The following is a 22,239-nucleotide window of genomic DNA, read 5'->3' as shown; positions in this document are numbered from 1 at the left end:
TTATATCACTTGCTCACCAGTGGATCTGAATGGGTGCCATCAGAATGAGAGTCCAAACAGCTGATAAAAACATCACAATAATCCACAAGTAATCCACACCACTCAAGTCCATCAGTTAATGTAAAAAGTGAAAAACTGTGTTTGTAATAAATTCATTATTATGGAATTTTAACTACAAACCATCACTTCTGGCTGAAATGGGTGTCCATAATCCATAATAACACCAGTGGAAAAAGTCCATCCCCTGTTGTCTTCTCACGTCAAAATCCACCATATTTGTTTAGAACTGTTTTCATGTAAACAGTGCTTGATCAGTGCGTATTTTTCTCTTGATTCAGACAAGATGACTTTTTCACTGAAGAAACCAATATTATGGATAAAGAACTCAATGGATAAAGGTTTAAAGTTAAAAACATCGTAATGATGGATATGTTTATTACAAAGCATGTCTTTTTGCTTCGCAAGACGTTAATTGATGGATTTGAGTCTTGTGGATTATTGTGATGTTTTTATCAGCTGTTTGATTACTTGATGATTCTGACGGCACCCATTCAGTAAAGAGGATCCACTGGTGAACGTGATGTAATGCTAAATTTCTCTAAATTGGTTTGCTGATGAAGAAGCAAACTCATCTACAGTACATCTTGGGTGGACTGGGGTGAGTACATTTTCAGCAAATCTTCATTAATGTTCATAACTATTCCCTTAAGGCTATCAATTAATTAGGTTTAATTAAAGACTGGGGTGAGTACATATAGAATATATATATTATATATATATATAGTATATATATATATATATATTATATATATATATCTATATATATATATATATATATCTATATATATATATATATATATGATCATTATAAATTGTTAGACAGCCTTAAATCAATTTTAATTTATTTATTAATAAGTAGAATTACAGTTGTAAACATGGCCTTATTCCAGCTTGCATTATTTCCTGTTCCTGTTTTCCCAGTTTTTATCGCTTTCTGTCACATCTCTCACTGCCTTATCAAAAGTGAAAAAAAAAAAAAGAAAATGAAGAAATAAATACAAATTCTAAATTGCTTCTAGACAAAAAGTTACCAAATAAATAAGTAAAAATACTTTGCGGGTGTTTTCAAAAGTTGCAAATGAATGTTTTAAGTTGCAAAAGCCCAATGACAGATACAGTACTCCAGTAGAATAATACAGTTGTGTCTTTCTGTGTTAGTGCTGAAAGTGCTTCTAAATGCTGGTTTCTTTCATATGAAAATATTCAGCAGTATGGCTGTGTTTAAATGTTAGCAGATGCGTTAACCCAGAGGCGACAGGTGACATGACAGTGATAAATGCACTGGCCTATTTGCTCATATCTTCTTCTTAATGGCTCCCTCCGCACAATCCCCCCATATCTTTGTTTTTCTGTCTCTACATGATATGCTGCAAGTAAAAACAGCCGCTTTTGGCAGTTTGGTTTCTCAATACTTTATTGCGGTGTTCATGTCAACTATTGACATTTTTTTTATTTAGTGTAACACTGAACATAAAAAATTCTATTCAATATTTTGTCTTCTGTAGTGATTTCTTCTCAAATCCATTATATCAAATGTTTCTGTCAGATATATTTTTATCAAAACCATACATGAATGTCTTCAGGCTTCATTCAAAGTAATGAAATTCAGTGACATATTTCAGTGGAGGTATCTAGGTGGTCCCTATATCTACTGTAGATAGGATTTTATGACAATAAAAAATCCCCTGAATAAGATAGTGTGCATTGAATGTGTTCATCTCACCTTGAAATTAGTTTTTCCGACTGTGAGTTAATCTAATACATTATCATTTTTACAACACTTCTTTATACCTTCTGTTTAAATATGTAACCTTAGTAGAAGGATTTAACGCATTGTGTCTGTAAAGTTTTGATTTCTGAAGCTTTAGATTTTATAAGTTAAAAGAATGCTTCACCCTCAAGTTTTTTTTTTTTTTTCATCATATATTGAATTGTTGAGACTTTATTTAGGTTTTTTATTTAAGTTTGTATATAATTTTATTGTATAATATTCTTAGTGCTTTATTTAATTTTGATGGAAAAGAGCAGCATGGACATTCTGTGAAATTACTCATTTTGTGTTTCATGAAAAAAAAAAAAAATTCCAAAGTTTGGAATGACTTGAGGTTGATGATGATGAAACAGTTAATTTCCCCCAGTTTTTGGATTTTCTTTAAAGCAATTCTCTGGCAGATTTCTTCTGTCAGACTATGGAGTCTGAGAAGTTTTAGAAAGTTTTCAAGACTGGAAACTTCGGCTTTTCATTGAAGCTGCATCCTCTCCGCACTGTTCCTGCACATTTATCCAGCACCGATGAATGAATATCTGTTTGCGCTAGATCTAGAGTGGGTTTTCTCAAGAGAGCAAGTGATGTCATTTTGACTTGACGTGTTCGAGTGCCCCAGCATTCTTTTCATTGACCCACTGAAGGTCATGTCACTTACTCTCAGGTTTTCTTTTGATTTTATTCTAGATTATCCCCTCATCTTTCCATGCATCTGCTTTGACCTTATAGATTTTTTCCTTGTCTTTGGCTGTTTTCTGTCTGACCTTTTGCTTTTTTAAGAATCATGATTTTATTTATTTATTTGCTGTTAAATACAAAGTCAGTGGTGTGTGTGTGTGGTTTGTGTTCATGCCATTTCAGTATGATAAATTCAATAAAGCATTGCTTATCATAATGCTGTAGTATTGTATTATATAGTGATACAGTTGTGTGAAAGGAGACCTTGAAAGGTCTATTTTCTGCTTGTTTGTCATCTAATTTTTTCTGTCTTTTTCAGAGTTATATCCACGGCAGCAGTCAAGCTCAGTTTGTGGCTGAATCTCACATTATTCTTCTGTTGAATATCCTTTCACATAAAGCCTCTCTCTGCACAATGGACCTGTCACATTGTTTAGTTAATGAAGTGAACCGTAATAACCCACTGACTTCATACAGATCTGTTCATCATTCTGGTAATGTTTTAAAATGTCTGTACATTTCCACAGCATTTTCCAGTAGTCAAGGTTTATTCTCATGTTTTTGTGGGGTTTTTTTCTCTGTAATTAAATATGATTTAAAAAGTTTTAATGTTAATCTTGTCAGCGCAGTTGCTGCTAAAATATTTTAGTTGACAAAAGTTTTATTTAATGAACAAAAACAAAAACAATTATAAAAAAGAAACATCACTATTATTATTTATACATACTGCTGACAAAGACATAAGACAGTAATAGTGTTCAGATGTTTGGAGACAGTAAGATTTTTATTTATCTATTTAGTTTTAAATAAGGAAAAAAAGTAAAATATAAAAATATTCCATAAGGACGCATTAATCAAAGATGACAGTAAAGACATTTATAACGTCACAAAAAAATTTATTTTTCAAACAAATTCTGTTCTTTTGAACTTTATATTTATCAAAAAATAATGAAAAAACGCATCACTGTTTTCACAAAAAAAGTTAATTGTAATAAATAATAATAATACATTAAATTTAAAATGTATTAAAATAGAAAACAGTTTAAATTTTAATAATGTGTCAGAATATTACTGTTTTACTATATTTTTTAAATAAATGCAGCCTTAGAATTTGACACACAGAATTTGTTTAATATATTTTTTTTGCGACAAATCAGATTTTTTTTTTGGGTTATGTCTACTCATCTATGGTTGTCAGAATCCATCAGGGTGCCCCTGTATGAAATGTTCTTACACATTTCTATGTTCATCCTTATAGAAACTCAAAAATTCTCTCTCAAAAATTCTGTACACACACTCTCTCTCCTGTCCGTGTTGGGAATGTCCTCCAGAGTCTCGTTCTCTGTGTGAACTTCCCCTGTAATTACACGGGTTTGTTGACTGTGCCTGACGGGTACAGACTGAGCAGACAGACAGGGACCCTCTGCTACCGTCTGGCTCGGCTACTGGAGGAGAGGGGAGCTTCTGGCTGCTGGCAGCAGAACACCTCGTGTTTGTCTCTCTTCCTCTCATCGACACCTAGCTTCCCCCCAGGCTAGAGGAGACCTCCCAGCTGGTTGAGTTTTGTTAGGGTTTGAAGAGTGTCTTGTTTCCATTGTGTTCACAGTAATTGAAATGTCCAGGTGTGCTACAACTATGTTTTGCCAGCCCGATCAGTAAATTTACAGGTACTCTGTAAGCATTGTATCAGGTCCTGGGTGTTTATTGTGCAAACCATCCACATCTATGGCCGTAGTCATTCCTTGACTCCCATCTCAGATGCTGCCATCACCATGGGAATGGTCCTTCTGAATGAAGCCGCCACTTCTAAGGGAGACGTGGGAAAACGAAGGAGTAAGTTTCTCTAAATGTTGTATTTCTTTCTCTCATATTATTTGTATTGTTCATACAGTATGTTACGGTTTTTACAAAAATCTTATAGAATGAAGCTCAGAATACATGTATATCTGAAGGATCGCCATAACTAGGTACTAGTGTTTTAGAGACTACTGTAATCTATTTGTACTTCACTTTTTGTCCCAAATGTAATTATTATTTATTTAACTTCAAGCACTCTTACACTACTGGTAAAAAGTTAGTTAATAAAGTTAAATAATAAAAATATTTTTTTATTTAGCAAGGATGCATATTACAAAAGATTGCTATTTTTTAAATAAATTCTATTCTTTAGAACTTTCTATTCATCATAGAATATTGAAATATATCAGTTTCCACAAAAAAAAAAAAAAAAAAAATATATATATATATATATATATAAATATGGCCAATATATAAGAATATATCTGCACAATATGCAAAAAAACAAAATATATATATAAATCCAGTTTAAATGTTATTAATGTGAAAAGAAAATCATTCATGCATGCATATCCCATATTATTATATATATATCTCCCACAAGCGTTTGACAGACAGTGCAGCATAAAAACTAGGGCTATTAGCTAAGTTTCCCCATGGATAATATCGAAAGTGATTTCGAACCCTTAACCTTATTAATAATTGAGCACCAATAAGAATAAGCATGATTGATCAAAAAAAGTCTTGGCGAAAACTGTTTCGATAGTGGATATTAAGATGTATTATTATTAATTGAGGGTAAATATTATTTTTTTTAAATCGATAAGAGAAAATGACATGAATATGACAGTTGGCAAATGCATAAAGCGCAGCATAATTTAAAATCACGAGTTTAAAGTTTAAAGCATTCAATTCACACGGACTGACCGTCACGCAGAGAACACGCAATCATGCAGGATACAAATACACACTTCACAAGATCTCACAGCTGGATTCGACTGAGTTTGCAAGGTTTGTGAAAATAAATGTTCATTAGTCATTCAAAGATTTGTTTAAATCATATAAGTGCATATTTGCTTCATGCTGATGGCAAGCAACTAATACTAATAATAAATACTAATAATATAAAAGCAATCGTTATAATACTTTTTGTATACATTAATTCCTTTGTTTAACCATTCTATCTGATTATTAGACAGACTTCTGTCCGTATTAGACAGAACAAGAGGGAGAATGTGAGCACTATGTGCTCAGGCACTGCCGTCAAAATAAAAGTCCCACCTCGAACACATCAGCCTTGGTGATATATCGGTCGACCACTACTTTTTAGAAAGAGTTGAAAAAAAGTCCATTAGAAGTACTCTTTTGTTTCAGTATTCCTTAAGCGGCATAAAAGTAGCAAAAGCAGCATGCTTTTCCTTTGCATATTGATATTGTTTGTGTTTTTTATTGTGTTGTGCTTAAGGCGAGACACTGCAGGTGAATAGGGTAAAAAATCGGTTGCCTGCTGATAACTGAGGATGAGTGTGCATCTTGCATACAGCATGTGTGTGTGGCCTGGTGTCACCTCCAGCTTGAGTCTCTGTCCCACTTACAAGTTTGCGTTACATGACCGTCTTTTTTTCCTCTGAGCTTTTCACATCAAACTCGTTTTCATCCCCATCTCGAAGTGCTTCTCACGGGTTCCCATAAAGACAAGCATCACGTCCAGTCTCTGATTGACGAATAGCTTTCCATGTATTATCACTGCATTAGCTGTGGAGACCACTTAATGTGATGGCCTCCAACCCACCTCCAAAGAGTCATCCCCAGCTTTGATATGCTAATGGAATGAGTTATGGGTAATATGGAAATGCTGAGTTATGTAAATGATGAGTTATTTTTGGCTTGGTTTCAAACATATCTCCATGACAAATAAGGGAAGAGCTTTTTGTTTCTGATTTTAGACAGCTCAGAAAAAGACGCAAGCTCTTTATGCAGTACGCTGGGAGACAAATACTTGTAATTACTGTATATGTGTGTCAGCATAAGTGTATAATTGTGGTCATTGCGATTTGTGTTTGTGTGGGTGATTGTGTGTAAGGCAGGAATTTCAGCATTCATGAATATAGCTCCATTTAAATGTGGTGCACATGTCGTTTTTAACCCTACTTGTGCTATAAACTCCTGCTAAATACCACTCAAATACATAAACCAGTTTTAATTGAGGTGAACATAGGTGTAATGCTGATTTTTAATTATTGTGTTTGGTGAAAAGAATTACCTATTTGAACCTATGCAAATAGTAAAATTAATTAAATCTTTGTGTGTATTCTTCTTATGAAACAATACTAATCACATGGGTTTTAGCTTGCCACCATACAAATGTAATTTACTGAAGGTTTGTATATTTGAAAAACAGTGTAGGATCGCTGGTAAATTTCACAAATTATTGCAACAAAACCAAAAGAAACATTGACTTAAAGAAAATGTAATTTAAATTTTAAAGTAGAAAGACTAAAATAGTATTTTCTTGTAAAACATACTCCAATAGTCTTTTTTATTTCCAAAAAATTTATATATTTTATTTATTTGTATTTATTTTTAATTTTATTAACCATTCGTTAATTTAATATTTGATATTTTGTTATTTCATAATTTAATATTTTGATGTTTATATTTATGCTGTATTGCGATTAGTCTTTTTTGGCATTTATCTGAATTTTATTAATTGTGACCTTTTATTTTGAATATAAATCCTGCTGATTCATATGTGTCAACTTTGAAATATGTTGAATTATATTTTGATTGAGTTACTTATACTGAAACAAATAGTTCTGAATCAAATCATTCTGAATAGGGAAAAAAATAAAAACTTTTTAATCATATCCAAACCCGGCGAATTGTTACATTTTATTTTAATTTATTATTTAATTTCATTTTAATTTCATTTTAGAACCACCTGACCACAGCTCTTAGTATTAAAAAAACTGTATTACATGTGCTATTTAATTTTAATATACTGATTTTATGCTTTTTGAAAGAGCATAAATTTGAAAATCTTTTTTGAAAGAGCATACACTTGAAAACAGTGTTCATGCCATTGTAATATTTGAATATCAAAGTAATATTTTAATATGATTAGCCTTTTTATTGCATTTAATTGCATAATGAATTGTGATTTGGTCTTTGCTTTCAATTATAAATCTTGTTGATCCTTATCTGTCAATCTTGAAATATAATGTTTAAATCATTATGTTGACATAAATTAAAATAAATCTAACTAATTGCAGTTTGATACATTAGTGTGTAATATTTAAAACATATACATATGAATCGTGAATCAATTTGATTGGCAACCCAAAAATTTGCAACCCTAATAATCTATAGCCATCTTTATACCTCAAAGATGGTGTCGCATTATGTGTTTCTCATGCATTAGCAGTGCTTAAAGCAGATCTGATGCGGCATTCCATTTACACAAAACCAAAGCCTATATCCTGCAGTAAGCTCTGGTATTTCCTCCATGAAATGCAAATCTAGGGTTTCACAGTGAAATATTTTTATATAAGATTAGACTTAATCTAGACAGGTGAATGTTTTAAAATGATTCATATCCTTCATAAAGCTCACATTAGCAGGTGGTTTAGCGACACGTACCTTCTTGACTTCCTCTCTTCGGAGGTTCTGTCTCACATTTCCCCCTATGCATTATTTTTTTGGCTTACTTTATTAGGTGGTTTTGTGTCACGTTTCTTCTTGTGCCACCCAAATTTACCGCAGAAATATGGATGGCACTCTCACTAGGAACTGGGGTTTTCCACAAACCTGTCACTGTTAATTGGCCATATGCAGAAATCAATATTTTCTATACCAATAAATTTATTGAACTATCACTCAGGTCAGTTCCTCAGTAAAATGTTTTGGTGGGCCAAGAGGTCATTTATGGAGTAAGGGACTGAACTTGGTGTCATGAATACATGATTATCGTAGAGAACGAGCAGGGGGACAAAGAGGGAGAGGGTTGCACGATGCCCATCTCGAAGTCATGTCACTTTCCCTGAGATTGTGAGGTGAAGGCAGAGGGACAGACCTGCACGCTGAGGACAGAGGTTTGCTCTTTAAGCATCTTGGTGGGTGGCCTCTGTCAGCTTTGCCTGGAGGTACATGCGATGCTGGTAGTCACAAAGAGGAATTTATTTCTTTAAAGATATAAGTCGTCGGAAATTCACCTGTATTTGTGCTTCTGTAATTTGTTTTGTGTGCTTGTATGTTGGTGTGAGTTTTTTATTTATGCGCAGATAACTATGGCCGCCACATCTTATTCAAATAAGTGCAGAAAAAAAAAATGACAAATTTGTAATTTTTTTTTTAAATGTAATGGAGTTGGCCTTACCTTTTGTGCTCTATTTTTTAAACAAGTCAATTAACTGCTAGGCCATTAGTATTTTTTGACAGCGCAAAAAAAATATAAATACAAAAATATGTTTTTTAAGCTATTTAAATCTCTTTACTTAGGCCCATTACCATGGTTATTGACCATTATGGTGATACACAATGTTGAGTCAATTAGATTTATTGTATAATGCATTAAGGAGTCTGATGCAACACCTGGTGATCCACACTGAGATCTGATCTCACCATCATCCAGTCTGTCTGGAATGACACCAAACTGAGACTAAATCTAGAAGAACTGCGGCAATGTCTCCAAGATTCTTGAATAAACCTACTTGCAAAGCTATACTTGTGAAAAGTTTTAGGCACTTGTGTAAAAAGTGAGGATGCTTTGAAAAATTAATGTCAATAATAGATTATGTATACAATTAACATGACTGTACTATGTAGAACTAAATCAAACCAACATTTGGTGTGAACACCCCTTGTGTTTCAAACAACTTTTGTTGTAGGTACACTTGTGCATAGTTTTTCTGGTTGCATTGCTATTATAGATTATTGTAGAGACCGAACTGAAGTTATTTGGTCACAGGCTTCACTCTGAAGGGTTCAACTTCTGAGCCATCCAGACAAAAACCCTGAAGCCTAAGGCAATTAACCAGAAATTTTATAAGCAACAGTTACATAATTCCATGCGGTAGTAATACAATACTAGTGACAATGAGCCAGTGTAGGATGATGATTATCTCGGTGAAACAAGCAAGTAATCGATCACGTGCCTGCTTTAGGAGGAGTTGGGGATGGATGATGGGTGAGCGCATGTCTCTGTGATAGATGTCTAGTGACGGACAAGAAGGCTGTCTATAAAGTGAGTGTCTGTGCAATAGACTAGTCCCTGAAAAGCTGTCTTAGCATGCATCTTTGCGACAGACTTAGGCAAGAGAGTGTACCATAGATGAGCTTTTATGTCTTGCTTAAATGGTAATAAGAGGAGTTACAGATCAGCTGAGCTTCAGATAATGGCTGGCTGTCACACCATGGTCTGCCAGAACTACACTTAAGCTTGATTCAGTCACTCGTGTTATATTTATGGCATTAAATTGACTTTTTTTGTAACTTTTCTAAAGAAACATCAAAGTTGGCTTTGGTATAACAACCTCATATAAGACTGCATTTATTTGATCAAAAGTAATGTAAAAACAGAACTACTGTGAAATATTATCACAATTACAATTACTGTTTTCTATTTGAATATATTTTAAAGTGAAATGTATTCCTGTGATGCAAAGCTGATTTCCAGTATCATTACTCCAGTCTTCAGTGTCACATGATTCCTTCAGAAATCATTTCGAATATGATGATGTGTTGCCGCAAGAAAGATTCTTCTATCAACTGGAAAACGAAAAAAAAAAGTTGTGCTGCTTAATATTTTGTACAAATCATGATACACATATCTTTCAGGATTCTTTGATAAAAGAAAGTTCAAAAGAGCAGCATTTCTTTGAAATGGAAAGCTTTTGTAATGTTATAAATGTCTTTACTGGCACTTTTGATCAGTGTAATGTGCTAAAGAAAAGTAATGATTTCTTTAAAAAAAAAAAGAAAGAAAACTACCCAAACCTTTGTAGAGTAAAGTATATATATATGGAATTTGGTTTGCTGCAAAGCTCATTTGCATGTGAAAATATGAACACACTGTGTGTTCACTAGAAGTTTTCCACAGGGGTTTGCCTGAACTTTTTTTTTTTTTTCAGTTCAATTTTAGAAAGTCAATATTTATACCAATAAATTTCCATTGAAAATAAAGCTAGATAAAGAATCTCCCATTTCTGAAGTCAACTCAAGCTTAAAGCTAACTGTTTAACTGCTAAAACTGGGTTTCATGCGTTACTCACTTTGAATCAAATAAAGCTAGATAAAGAATCTCCCATTTATTAGTTTAGTTAAAGTTTTATGGTAACTTCATCGGTCTCTTTCAGAACAGACTCTGTGTCAGGCTCATCCAGAAGATATTATGTGACAGTATATGTTTTAATGCAGAAGAGTAGATGTTTTAATAATCTTACTGTTTATGCCTCTACAAAAGCATTTGCTGATGATAAATGATGAGGCTGGAGATAATTTTAATTTAAAAATTTAATTTAATTTAATTAAAGATAATTTTGGAGAAAATTCATAGAACTATGTATTTTCACTTATAAGCAGAAAACATTCCAGCATGTTGCTTGATCACATCAAGGCAGTCAGCTTGTACGCAGGTCCTTAACTAACAGAAAAAGAAAGAAAGAAAAAAAAACTTGCTGTTTGTGTGCACCAGTCATAACAATATACTGTAAAATTTTTAAATAATGCAACACTGTGTGAGACTATAATAGATATTGACTTTTTCCAAAAGGGTTAGAGAGGTCGACTTACGTGCAAAAAAAAATCTATCCACAGCCCTCCAACAACTAAATTGAGTGTCTGTTTTTTGTTGTTTTGCTCAGTACATACAATATGCTCAATAATCATTGAAAGGGCTCCTATAATTAAACTAATATTCTGGGTTAAATACAAGTTAAATTGTGTAATTGCAGAAATAATGATTGTTTCCAAACAACTCCCCTTATCTATCATTGCTCAGATAAACAAATAGCTCCAGAAGTCCTATAATGTTTGCTTCTTTTAAGCACATTTCTGTCAACAACTTACTGTTTACAGCAGGGTTCCTCAAACCTTGCCCTGGAGGGCTAATGCACTGCAGAGTTTAGCCACAACCCTAAACAAACTCGCCTACCTGTGATTTTCTAATGATCCTGAAGACATTGACTAGCATGCTCAGGTGGGTTTGATTAGGATAAGAGCTAAACTTTGCAGGAAAGTGGATTTCGTGGGCCAGATTTGAGCATCCCTGGTTTACATTTTAAGGGGCCAATATTATTGAGCCAAATTTATTTTCTTTCATGCTACTCTTTCACAATATAATTTAACTCTGAATATTCCCTAACATACTGAGAATACTTATAAAGCATATAAATTAGGGATGCACCGATACTGATACTGGTATGCATTTCGGGCCCGATACTGCGCTCCTGCGCTCGTACAGAGAGTAGAATGGAATTACATGTAACACAGTCGTGTTTATTGTCTTCATGTTTCATCAGTTTAAACGTTTCTGTTTTTTATTCGGCTTAGCTACAACCATAGCTGAATGTTTTATTAAAAGTGGGGTGGACATCTCCCCCGCATATTCTACGCCCATGGGTTAAACGTGTTTCTCTCTCATCCTGCACCAATACAAATGTGTGCACGCATTGCACTTGTTTTGCTCACGTTAATTGCATTAGACCTACAGTCAAACCAATAATTATTCAGACACCTTCAACATTTCACACATTATCACAGTTTATTTGCTATAGTTTGGAAAATGGTAATAAAATGTGACAAGAACTCAGTTAAACTGTGTCAGAACAAATTCCTCTTGATGTCAGATAATACTTAAGCAAAACATGGTCAGGTCAAAGTGTCTGAATAATTTTTGGTCCCAAATGTTTATAAATTTTACTAGTAGTCCACTGTATGAAGAATTTTTGGGTATAATATGTCACAGTTTACTTTATTTTGCTATCCTCACTTACATAAAAAACGAAAGAAAATGCAACATATTTCACAAAATATGTTCATCGCTGTTACAGTATTTATGTATTTATGTTCCCTGAATTATCACGGAAAATGTCTTGCAGTGAAGCAGCTCTAATGTGCCATTTAAATTAAAGATGAAATACCATACAGAAATAAAATGAACAGTGAAAGGAACAAAAGCTTTTCTTTTTCTTTTCCTTTTTTTTTTTTTTTTTTTTCTGTACCCAATATTTAAAACAATTACAAATACTATGTAAATCTATGTGTATCATTATTGGAAAGTTGGTATTGGTGGATTCCTATTGTTTTTGGTTTTTTCTGGTAAAAGTTGTATTGGTGAGTATCTGATTTTTTCTGGATGTACATTAATATGTATTTCCTATACAGTATATATATATATATATATATATATATATATATATATATATATATATATATATATATATATATATATATATATATATATATATATATATATTCCATCCTGGCAATTATTGTTTGTTTGTTTGTTTTTTTTTTTTTTTTTTTTTTTTTTTTTTTTATGATTTTTTTTTTTTTTTTTTTTTTTAATATTCATTCATTAGTAGATCGAAACTATCACTTGGCCAAGTAGGCTATTTGGCGATTGCTAACTGCAAGTCTATTTTGAAACATGCCGTGCTTGTGTTTAATTAATAAAATCGTAACATAAAGACAGCTCTCATGCTAGGCTTCTTTACTAGCGCATTGTGCATTCCGCTCACAGTATATCGGTTGAACATACCAACTATGCCCATTATACAGCATTAACACATTTGTAAAGAAAGCAGATGGAGTATCGTATTAGGCTCATCATCATAAAAATTATATTTAATGCATAGCCAAAGGCAAACTATTGTATGCTGCACCATTAGAAAGAAAATAAAACACTCACTAGTAAAAAACTAGTGCAAACGCTAGCGAAGAGTAACAGTCTCAATGTTCTGCAACACAAATGCTCTGAATGATTAGTCCAGGAAGCAGTGTGTACTTAGAGTGTAAAAAACAAGGTAATTGGATGTGCTTTAAAACTGTTCACTACAGGAGGCTAGTGGATTGCAGCAGATAGGTGGTCCAGATGTTTGGTATGTAAACCAAAAAGCAGATATTTTGGGGTCTAAAGCAATGTTGGATCCCTTTGACTTTCACTGTATGACAAAAAAAAAATTGGGGGGTGAACAATTCCTTTAATATCATTTTGGATAGTTTTTACTTTAAGTACACTTGCACAGGCAGCAAAACAAACCTCTGGTGACTTAAAATGTTAATTACTACTATGCAGAAGAAGAATACTTGCACAGCGAGTGGTTGATCAAACCCAGCGGTTGTCATGGAAACACCGACTCAGAGCATTTAAAATAGGAAGATGCTAAATGAAGATTGTCAGAGTAGCGACACTTTAGTTTCAAACACCACTCCCCCCGCGGAAACATTTACGGCAAGCTGCTCCATCCAGCCAAATGTGATTGCACCAGTGCGCCGTTATTCCGCAACAATGCATTAGTTACCCTGTGACACAGACGACCCTGAAAGTAAATGTTTAGCAGCTTTTAAATGTCACATCTCAGTTAGTCATGTTCGTCATTTTTGTATAATGCAGAGTCCTTATGCAGCTTCTGCCGCATGTCTTCTGGGAAGGCTTCTGTAACGTGTCAGGGAAATGATAATAGGCTCAAGAACATCAAGGTCTCAGAGTAAACGTTGTCGCATGAAGCCTTGAAAACAAGTCTTCGGGGAAGTTTATTAGATACTGAAACTTTAAATTAAAAGCTCAGTGTGTGTGTATTCTGAGGGTGTGATCCCAGGATAAGAGGGTGTTTCTGGATGACTAATCTGGAGAGGAACAGTGCTGGCGGTGTGGTGTAATTGGAGGTGCCCCTCTTTTGAAGAGGTTAACACATTTTGATTAAGCTTTGATTAGCTTCTCATTCAGCTAAACAGCAGCTGCCACTGCCTCACTCTTTAATATGTTTACTACTTACACACTGACTCTCTCGCGCACACACACAGGCTTTTAGAAACCATATTGTGCTTTCCAAGAACTCAGGATTTTCTTCTCTGTACCCAGAACAAAAGATCTACAAGGGCTGGACAAAATAATGTAAACATCTGGGAAATAATTGTAATATTTTATTTCTTTATTAAGGTGTTTTATCACCGTTTGCCTCTAATACAGTTTCCAACTTTCTTAGAATAGATTACACAACTTCTAAATGGTCTCCAGTTGAATGTTGTCTGCCAGAACATCTGCCAGTTGCTTTAGAGAATTTGAAGGAGGGAATCTGGGAATTTTTGGAGGAGGAGAAGACTGTTGATCTTAAAACGCCCAAAAAAAAAATTGTGACTCTGAAAGTTTTCCAGGTTCCAAGTTAACATAAAAGATATTACATGCTTCCTGTAGGTAGAATCATCTCCAATCAAAAAGAATTTAACTCTTCTCCAGTTCATTTCTTCTGTTCAGTCTATTGAGGTCAGATGTGAGTAAAACATGAACACACTGGAGAACTGCTTTTATAGTAGAAATTGAAGTAGTAATTGTAATTGAAAGCAACACTGACACTGTTCATTCATGTTTAATATTGTAAAGCTGCTTGCTTTAAAGCCATCTGTTGTATAAGGTGCTAAATAAATAAACATGACTTGACTTGACTTGACTTGACTTGACTTGACTTGACTTGACTTGACTGGAGAACAGAATTGTAGAGCTTGTGCAATATCCACATCACTATGATCAGATGCTTTCTTAACTGCTGTTTTCTCAATGCTGCCATATTTCTTTTATGTTTATTTTGTTATTGACAGTAAAGTGTGCAGCACTTATTCATTTAAATGTTGCTTCCAGTATCGTGGGAAGTGGCGGAACTTTCGCTAACCAAAGAATAAAAAAGAATTTTACTATGAGTATATCGGGGCCTTAAGCGTGAAGGATCAATACGTTTTCCACTTGCAGTGTTATTTGACACTATTTGAAATCTTGTAAATACATGCTTTAAAATTTTCTTCTCACGAGCAGCTCACGAAATTCTAGATTTGATTTTTGAAAATAGATTTGTTGAGATTCCGTGGAATAAGAAAAAAATATATATACAACTGTCAATCCAATTCCATAGACTTTTTAAATGTTAAGCATAGGTTATCATTTTACAACCAGATGTTAGTTTAAGAATGTGACTTAGCCTTCAATAAGTAATGGTTGCATCGTCCAATCAGAGTTCTTCACCACAATCTAAAGGCGGCTGAAATTTAATTTCCTGACTCTCTTGGATGCAATAGAGATTGCATTTGTCAGCAGTGCATAAGTGGGTGTGATTTTACATATGCATGCTAAATTCAGCAAATTCTCTGGGAGTACTGGGTAAAGGATATTGACGAGCTGCAGTATTTATGCAGATGGCTTATTTTATTTCCCTTCATAAAATCAGCTGTTTTTTTCCCCCAGTAGCACAATATTTATGGCTTCATTGATTAATCTTTAAAATAACCTTATAACGTGATTCAGCAGGTTATCAAATTTTGTGTACTGTGTTATCTAAGGGACAAAGCTGCTGATTCAGCATGTTTTAGAAGCATTTAAGTAGCGATTATTATTTCATTCATTAGTAATGGCTTAATTTAATATGGCTGTTTGGGATTAGCTCTTAGATCAGAGTTCATGAAAAGCGATTTTTCACCAATGGCTTAATCCCATTATAGAATACCTTTGCAGCATACTAATTAAGTTTAATCAATGTAAACATTATTCAGCTCATTAAGAGAGTGTCACTCACTGTGCTTTTTGTTTTGTTTTGTTTTGTTTACAGTTATCTGTCTTGTTGGACTTGGTTTAGTGGTGTTCTTCTTTAGCTTCCTTCTGTCCATCTTCAGATCAAAATATCATGGATATCCTTACAGGTGAGATCTATCACTGTTAAAACTCACTCTCATTGCACTTAAGTATTTGTCCTTGTAATATAACTTTAGCTTAGATTTCAATGTATCACTCTGCTGCTTTGACTTTTACATATATATTCTAAGTTCAATTGAAGTTCCGCTCAGTGAACAGCATCTGTTGATTATACCTTTGTTGTCCTATAAAAAAAAAAAAAAATTAAAAATGGGTTTACACTTATGGTAATGTTTTGAGCACTGAATTAAACATTTTGATTAAACGATTTGCATCATTTGATTCCATTGGCAAAAAAAATTAATTCACTCACTGAGTCATTCATTGACTGCTCATCGATTCATTTAGTGACTCAAATTTCGATCATAAAAACAACCTATTTCTTTAAAAAAAAAAAAAAAGCTCACTTTTCTTTAGCAGTCAACTTTTGGGGGTTACTTTGCTTGTTACTGTAAGTAAGTTGAACTAAGGATATGCTGCTATATAGTCAGTGTTTGGAGAAAAGAAAAGCCATCAAAGTCTTCACAAGCTTCACTGAATGGAAAATGAGTCAGTGAATGGAAGTTAACAAGATTGTTTTGTTTACATAACAGATTCTTTTAAAAGCACTGAAATGTATTCTGACTGGAACATTCCTTTTACTTGCTGTAGTGTTCTTGTACATCAGCCTAGGCAGAAAAGCTAGCTAATGAATCAAATAAAATGCATTAAATTTACAGTAACTGTGGTTGTTGTTGGTAATTGTAGAGACTCCGGCGAATGACCTTTTTCAGTCTTTAGAGGTCTACTCATAATTATTAGATGGTGACGTCACTTCCAGTCAGCGACCATTTCATCATTCACATTTTTCTCTTTTTCCTTCTCACTCTTTTTCAGCTTCCTGATTAAATAAGATCATGCCGTGGAAGACAAAGCTGTTGTTCCACTGGGGTTTCAAGGATGAATTCAACTACAGTTTGACTGTAAAGCACTGCATGTGTGACCTAAAATAAATAAACTAAACTATTAACCACTGCCATGCACTGCGTGCTCTGTCCATTGAAGTCAAATGAATCGTTTCCTTGCTTATATGACTAGTTTTCATTTTTAATTGCAAATTGAGTATTGTATCCTGAAGGTTTTGTGGGGAGTATGTGAGTGTGTCCGTGCATCCTTCTGTGTGTGTGTGTGTGTGTGTGTGTGTGTGTGTGTGTGTGTGTGTGTGAGAGGCTGTTATTTGTTATTGCCATTTATGATACCTCTCTTGAGGCCATCGTGCACGCCTCAGCAGATTGTGTCCTTTTTTTGTCCCCTTCAGTCACTTTTTTTCCTCCTTATCACTCGCTTTCTCCCCCTCTCTCTCTCTCTCTCTCTTGAAATCTGTGAAGGAATATTCAAATATTAGATTTTTCCCCCTTTTATTTAAGCTGGGTTGTGAAAGAGGTTTGTAATCTTCTTTATTAAAACCCCCTACACTAATACTGATCCAATTAAATTTGTTCCAATATCAGAACTAACATATTTATTGAACTTCAAACAAGAGAACTGGGTGATCACGTCCATGACATTTTTCCTGGAAGCCACATATTTCCTTAAAGGATGTAATCTAAATTAGCTGTCATCATAGACAATAATGTCAATCCATGCCTGCAAGCTTCTAATACACATTTATTGGCACATCTACTTCATTAAAACGTTTTTTTTTTTTTTCTTCTTTTTTTAATGGTTGTCAAAGAGCATTTAATTAGTGATTGTAAGCTCGAATAACTCATCTCGCCATTCGAGATCTGTAACGCAGCCTAATTTAGGCACCTATTTAGTGTTAAGAGCAAAAATCTGTTTACTTCAAATGTGCTAATGCTAGACTTAAATCTCAATGAATAAAATAAATTTGTTGAGTGTAGCCATCAAAACATTAAAAATGTTAGCTAATGCACATGGTGTGTGGTTTATATTTTTGGAAAAACGATTTAATAGAGAAATTATTATTTGCATATTTTTATAATGATTTATAATCCGCACTAAATCCATTTTTCATGTGCCACACAAACGTAAGCACGTGGTGCTGCACAGCTAGACATTATAGTGATGATACAGTAGCAGTGCTGTTGTTGTTGACGCTCAGTTGAATTAGTAGCTTCGAGCAAATATGAAAAGAGGGTATTTGGCATCAAATCAGAAACCACGGCAACATTACAACTGAGAAAATTCAGGCTGGCAGTAATTCCTCTTTAGCTGTCGAAGGACATTAGCAGCCACCACTTCATCCTTTGTTTGTGCAGAGAAGAGATGGCAATTCAATTTGTACTTTTCTCCCCCTTTTCTTTTTCTTCGCCGTTCAGAAATGGTCTATAAGCAACTCCCGCTCCTCGTTCCCTCAGTGTCTCTATTTGTTGGCCCAGCATACTGTACTTCAAAGGATGGATTTTGCAGGTTGTTAAACAGACAGAAGACAAAGGTATTTAAGACAGAGCTTGTCTACAGAGTCATAGCAACACATGAAGATCAAGCTGATGTTTCCACTGATGATGATAAGCTTTAACGAGACTTATAAAGTTTACAAGTGTACAATTTCCAGTAAAAATATCTAACATTTGAGAAACAACACTGTGTAAGATATTAAGAATGTTTCTTTTAAAAAAAAATGTTTTGTCATTTATTTCCTGTCATGTCATTCTAAAGCCAGAGACACACCGCACAATTTTCAGCTGTCCCAGACAAAAGATTGGCATCGTGAATCGGTGGTCCTTTGTCGTACAGTGAGAGAGGTTCAAAGATAGCCTATGATAATTTTCTGGCAGTGTCAGAGTTTCACAAAGTCTGGAGTTTTACATCAATCCATGACAATTTCTGTGATAGTGAGCTGCGTTCACACACAATTAAAATGGTGGCTAGCAAACTCTAGCGTTAATTTTGATCATGGCTTACGTATTGAAAAGAAAAAAATGAAGATGATGGGTGTGGAGAAAGTGTTAGTTTGCTGTCGCACTAGTTATGTCATAAAGTTCTGTGCTCCTAATGGTTCGTGATTTGTCATAGGGGAAGCCACACTGCACTGCAGGTTACTTCTAATCACAATGGTTATTATTCTGCTGTTCAGAAACACATTAAACTAGCGATCAAAGACTACAGATTTTGGCCTAGGATCAGAGGAATTTTCTGAATCACATTTGCAAAATGTCTCAGATGGCCAAATCATGGCCAAAATCATGTACCTGATGAGCAGCAATTCTTTGTGGTGCCTACCAATGGAAGCAGAGGGTGGAGCTCATGTGATACCACAGTCGAACAGCTGAACCCAGAACAGTGACTGTCAGTGTGAACGGCCCCTAAAGTAAAGAGGTTTCAAGAGGATTTATCTCTAAATCAAGTTGCAGATGTGGATGTTGCATCACATGAGCATTACAATGCAACTCATAACCTCAATAAAAGCCAAGAGGATATTAACTCACCAGGTTTAATTCTGTCACAGTAGGTGGTGTCACATAGCAGATAAAACTCTAATAGCTGCCAGCACACTGTCATCTTATTTTCAGTTTTAAGGGGATAACTGGATTTAAAATATATATATATATATACTGTATATATATACAATTGAGGGATATATACAATTGAGGGACTCATAAACACAATTTGCATTTTCCCTCTCATGTCCTCCAAAAATAACCTGAGGAAGTAACATTTAATTGTTGTTATTTTTTTTTATTTTTATATTTAAATAACAGGATGTATAACATTTTGAGTTTCAAAGAGTGTAATTACATAGGTGCACACGCCCGCACACACTCCCCCAAATCAAAGGGGACTTTAGACGCTGAGACCCTTGGCTAACTGATGTTTTGCTGGACTTCCAAGTTATAATAAACCTGGCTCTGAGCAACACTGCATGTGTTCAGTTTGTAGTACTAAAACCAACATGAAATTGGCAGTTTTGAGCCATGGTTTCCCTCGGGAACTTCCTAATGATGTTTCTGGTAAAAAAATGTTTGTTGTTAACATTACTTGAACAGACTTTCACATTTTTGTTTCATGCATTTCATACTTCAAACATGAATTCAGCTAAATAAGGACTAAAACTACTGCAAGTTAACAAATTGGAAAACTGTTGTAGCCTAGTTCGTATTTGCCAACCTGTTAGCAAATTAGCAAAGTGCACAGCAAATTAGAAACCCCACTGTGTAATTTATGTTGCAAGACAAAATATGTGTTAACGTTCCAGGATGGTCTACAAATTGGCATGACTGAACAGCTCAATATTGCATTTTGAATGTAATATTGTTAAGCTGTTATATTAAAGCTGAAGCGTGTAGATTGTTGTTTTGTTGTTATGTTATATTAAAGCTGAAAGATATGAATGGCTTACTTACAGTAGTTTTCACTGGAAGTTTAGTCAAAAATTACTATTTAAAAAAAAAAAAAATCCTCTAGTTTAAATTAAGCATTTATCAACTGTGTGGTCATTTTAGACCAAAATTTTTGTTCGAACATTATTTTGTTTGGGTTCAAATCTTATTTTTTCACTTCACTGGAATGGTATGAAACGGTGAATTGTGTGGCACTTTTTTTGTGAACACACACACAATATGTGGAATGGATTTGAAAAGGCAAAATGTACACTAATTGATCCAAAATGCAGAAATGACATAAAACATTCAAAATACAAAACCTAATAAAACAAGTAAATATGTATGGAAACACTATTCTCCTGCATAGTGGAAATACACAGCTCTGTTGATATAGGCATCTAGTGGTTACACCATAGCATTACCCATTATGTATTTATATTCCACCAGATGGATATATGTATGAAAAAAATTGAAATATAGTACATTTCATAAAAAATAAAATGATTATGAGTTTATGGTCTGTTTTGACCACAAGCAATACAAGTGTGGCCCCTAAATGAATGCTAGGTTTAGTATATATATGTTACACCATAGCATTACCCATTATGTATTTATATTCCACCAGATGGATATATGTTTGAAAAAAATCATAAACTGATTATCGGCATTATATTTATCAACTATATTGTGTTAAATGACACAATATTGGGAGTTTTAACAAACCAAATAAACGCTTCTGTTTTGTCTCTCTCCCTCACTGACACACATACTGACAGCCAAGAGTTATAAAAATCAATGAGAGGGCCTCACTTCCAAATCTGGATTCAATTTAGTGTTAAATCAACACTAATTAATCATTAATTAATTAAAGTGCTTAGCTGGAACAAACTACTTTCATCATCCATGAAGTCTCTGGGGAGAATATTTTTCCTCTGCTTCACTTAAAATGTGTCACATTAAAGCACTCCATTGGTCTACTCAATGTTTTCCCTGCCGAAAGCCCCAGATATGTGTAAAAAATGACATTTTAAATAGCTTGGTTTGATACCAAAAATGGCCCAAGTCAATATGAGTTAGCCGTGTTTGATTGATTCAATCCACCCACGCTATTTCAGTACACAACATGAGATAGATAGATTGCTAATTGTTTAAAATTAGTATTTGTTCTTTGTAAAAGTCTTCGGCAGCCCAACTCATTGAAGACTAATGCTAACAGCAGCTGAATGTGAGGGTGAAGCTGAGGGACCCCATCACACAGTCTTAGCGTGGATATGCTTCAGTAATAACCAAAGAGACAGGATGCTTTGGTGCTGATATTGTGATGACATGTTTAATCGGCAGTCCTAATGACACACACACATCATGGGAGCTGTTGGGAAGGCAAGAAGTCACCACAGTGACAGAATGCATGAAAAACTTCAATGATTCAGGACTGTTATTTGCATCTTTTCCCCGTAGCTGTCGCATCTGAGCCTAGTTTTCGACCTGATCGAATGGAATTGCATACAGAAGAGAAACAATAGGAGATTACTTTCTCAGATCTAAGAAAACAACATGACCTCACTGGGAGGAACCCAAGCCTTGAGTGCCAGGATAAATTGTACCCGTGAGAATGAGCCACCCACCTGCATGCCAAGAAACAAACACAGACCTCCTCCGAGCCAGTCATTATAATAAATGGTGGTATGAAGAGAAATGGAGTTAGACTGGTGCAAGCA

General features: G+C 34.3%; 1 protein-coding gene across 1 annotated transcript in view; it reads left to right on the top strand.

The window, feature by feature from the left end:
* LOC109093804 (tumor suppressor candidate 3-like) overlaps positions 1–17,214 on the top strand; it is a 73,679-nt gene extending 56,465 nt beyond the window's left edge. The window contains exons 7-10 of the mRNA XM_042720015.1: positions 2,823–2,886; positions 4,262–4,336; positions 16,114–16,204; positions 17,073–17,214. Of these exons, the coding sequence (XP_042575949.1) occupies positions 2,823–2,886; positions 4,262–4,336; positions 16,114–16,204; positions 17,073–17,088 (246 nt within the window). The 3' untranslated portion in view covers positions 17,089–17,214. The remainder of the gene's footprint in view (positions 1–2,822; positions 2,887–4,261; positions 4,337–16,113; positions 16,205–17,072) is intronic.
* The last annotated feature ends 5,025 nt before the right edge of the window (positions 17,215–22,239 follow it).

Source organism: Cyprinus carpio, chromosome A1 (genome assembly GCF_018340385.1).
Source record: "Cyprinus carpio isolate SPL01 chromosome A1, ASM1834038v1, whole genome shotgun sequence".
Taxonomy (NCBI): Eukaryota; Metazoa; Chordata; class Actinopteri; order Cypriniformes; family Cyprinidae; genus Cyprinus; species Cyprinus carpio.
The sequence above is the reverse complement of the archived record's forward strand: the minus strand, read 5'-3'. Positions and strand labels throughout refer to the sequence as shown.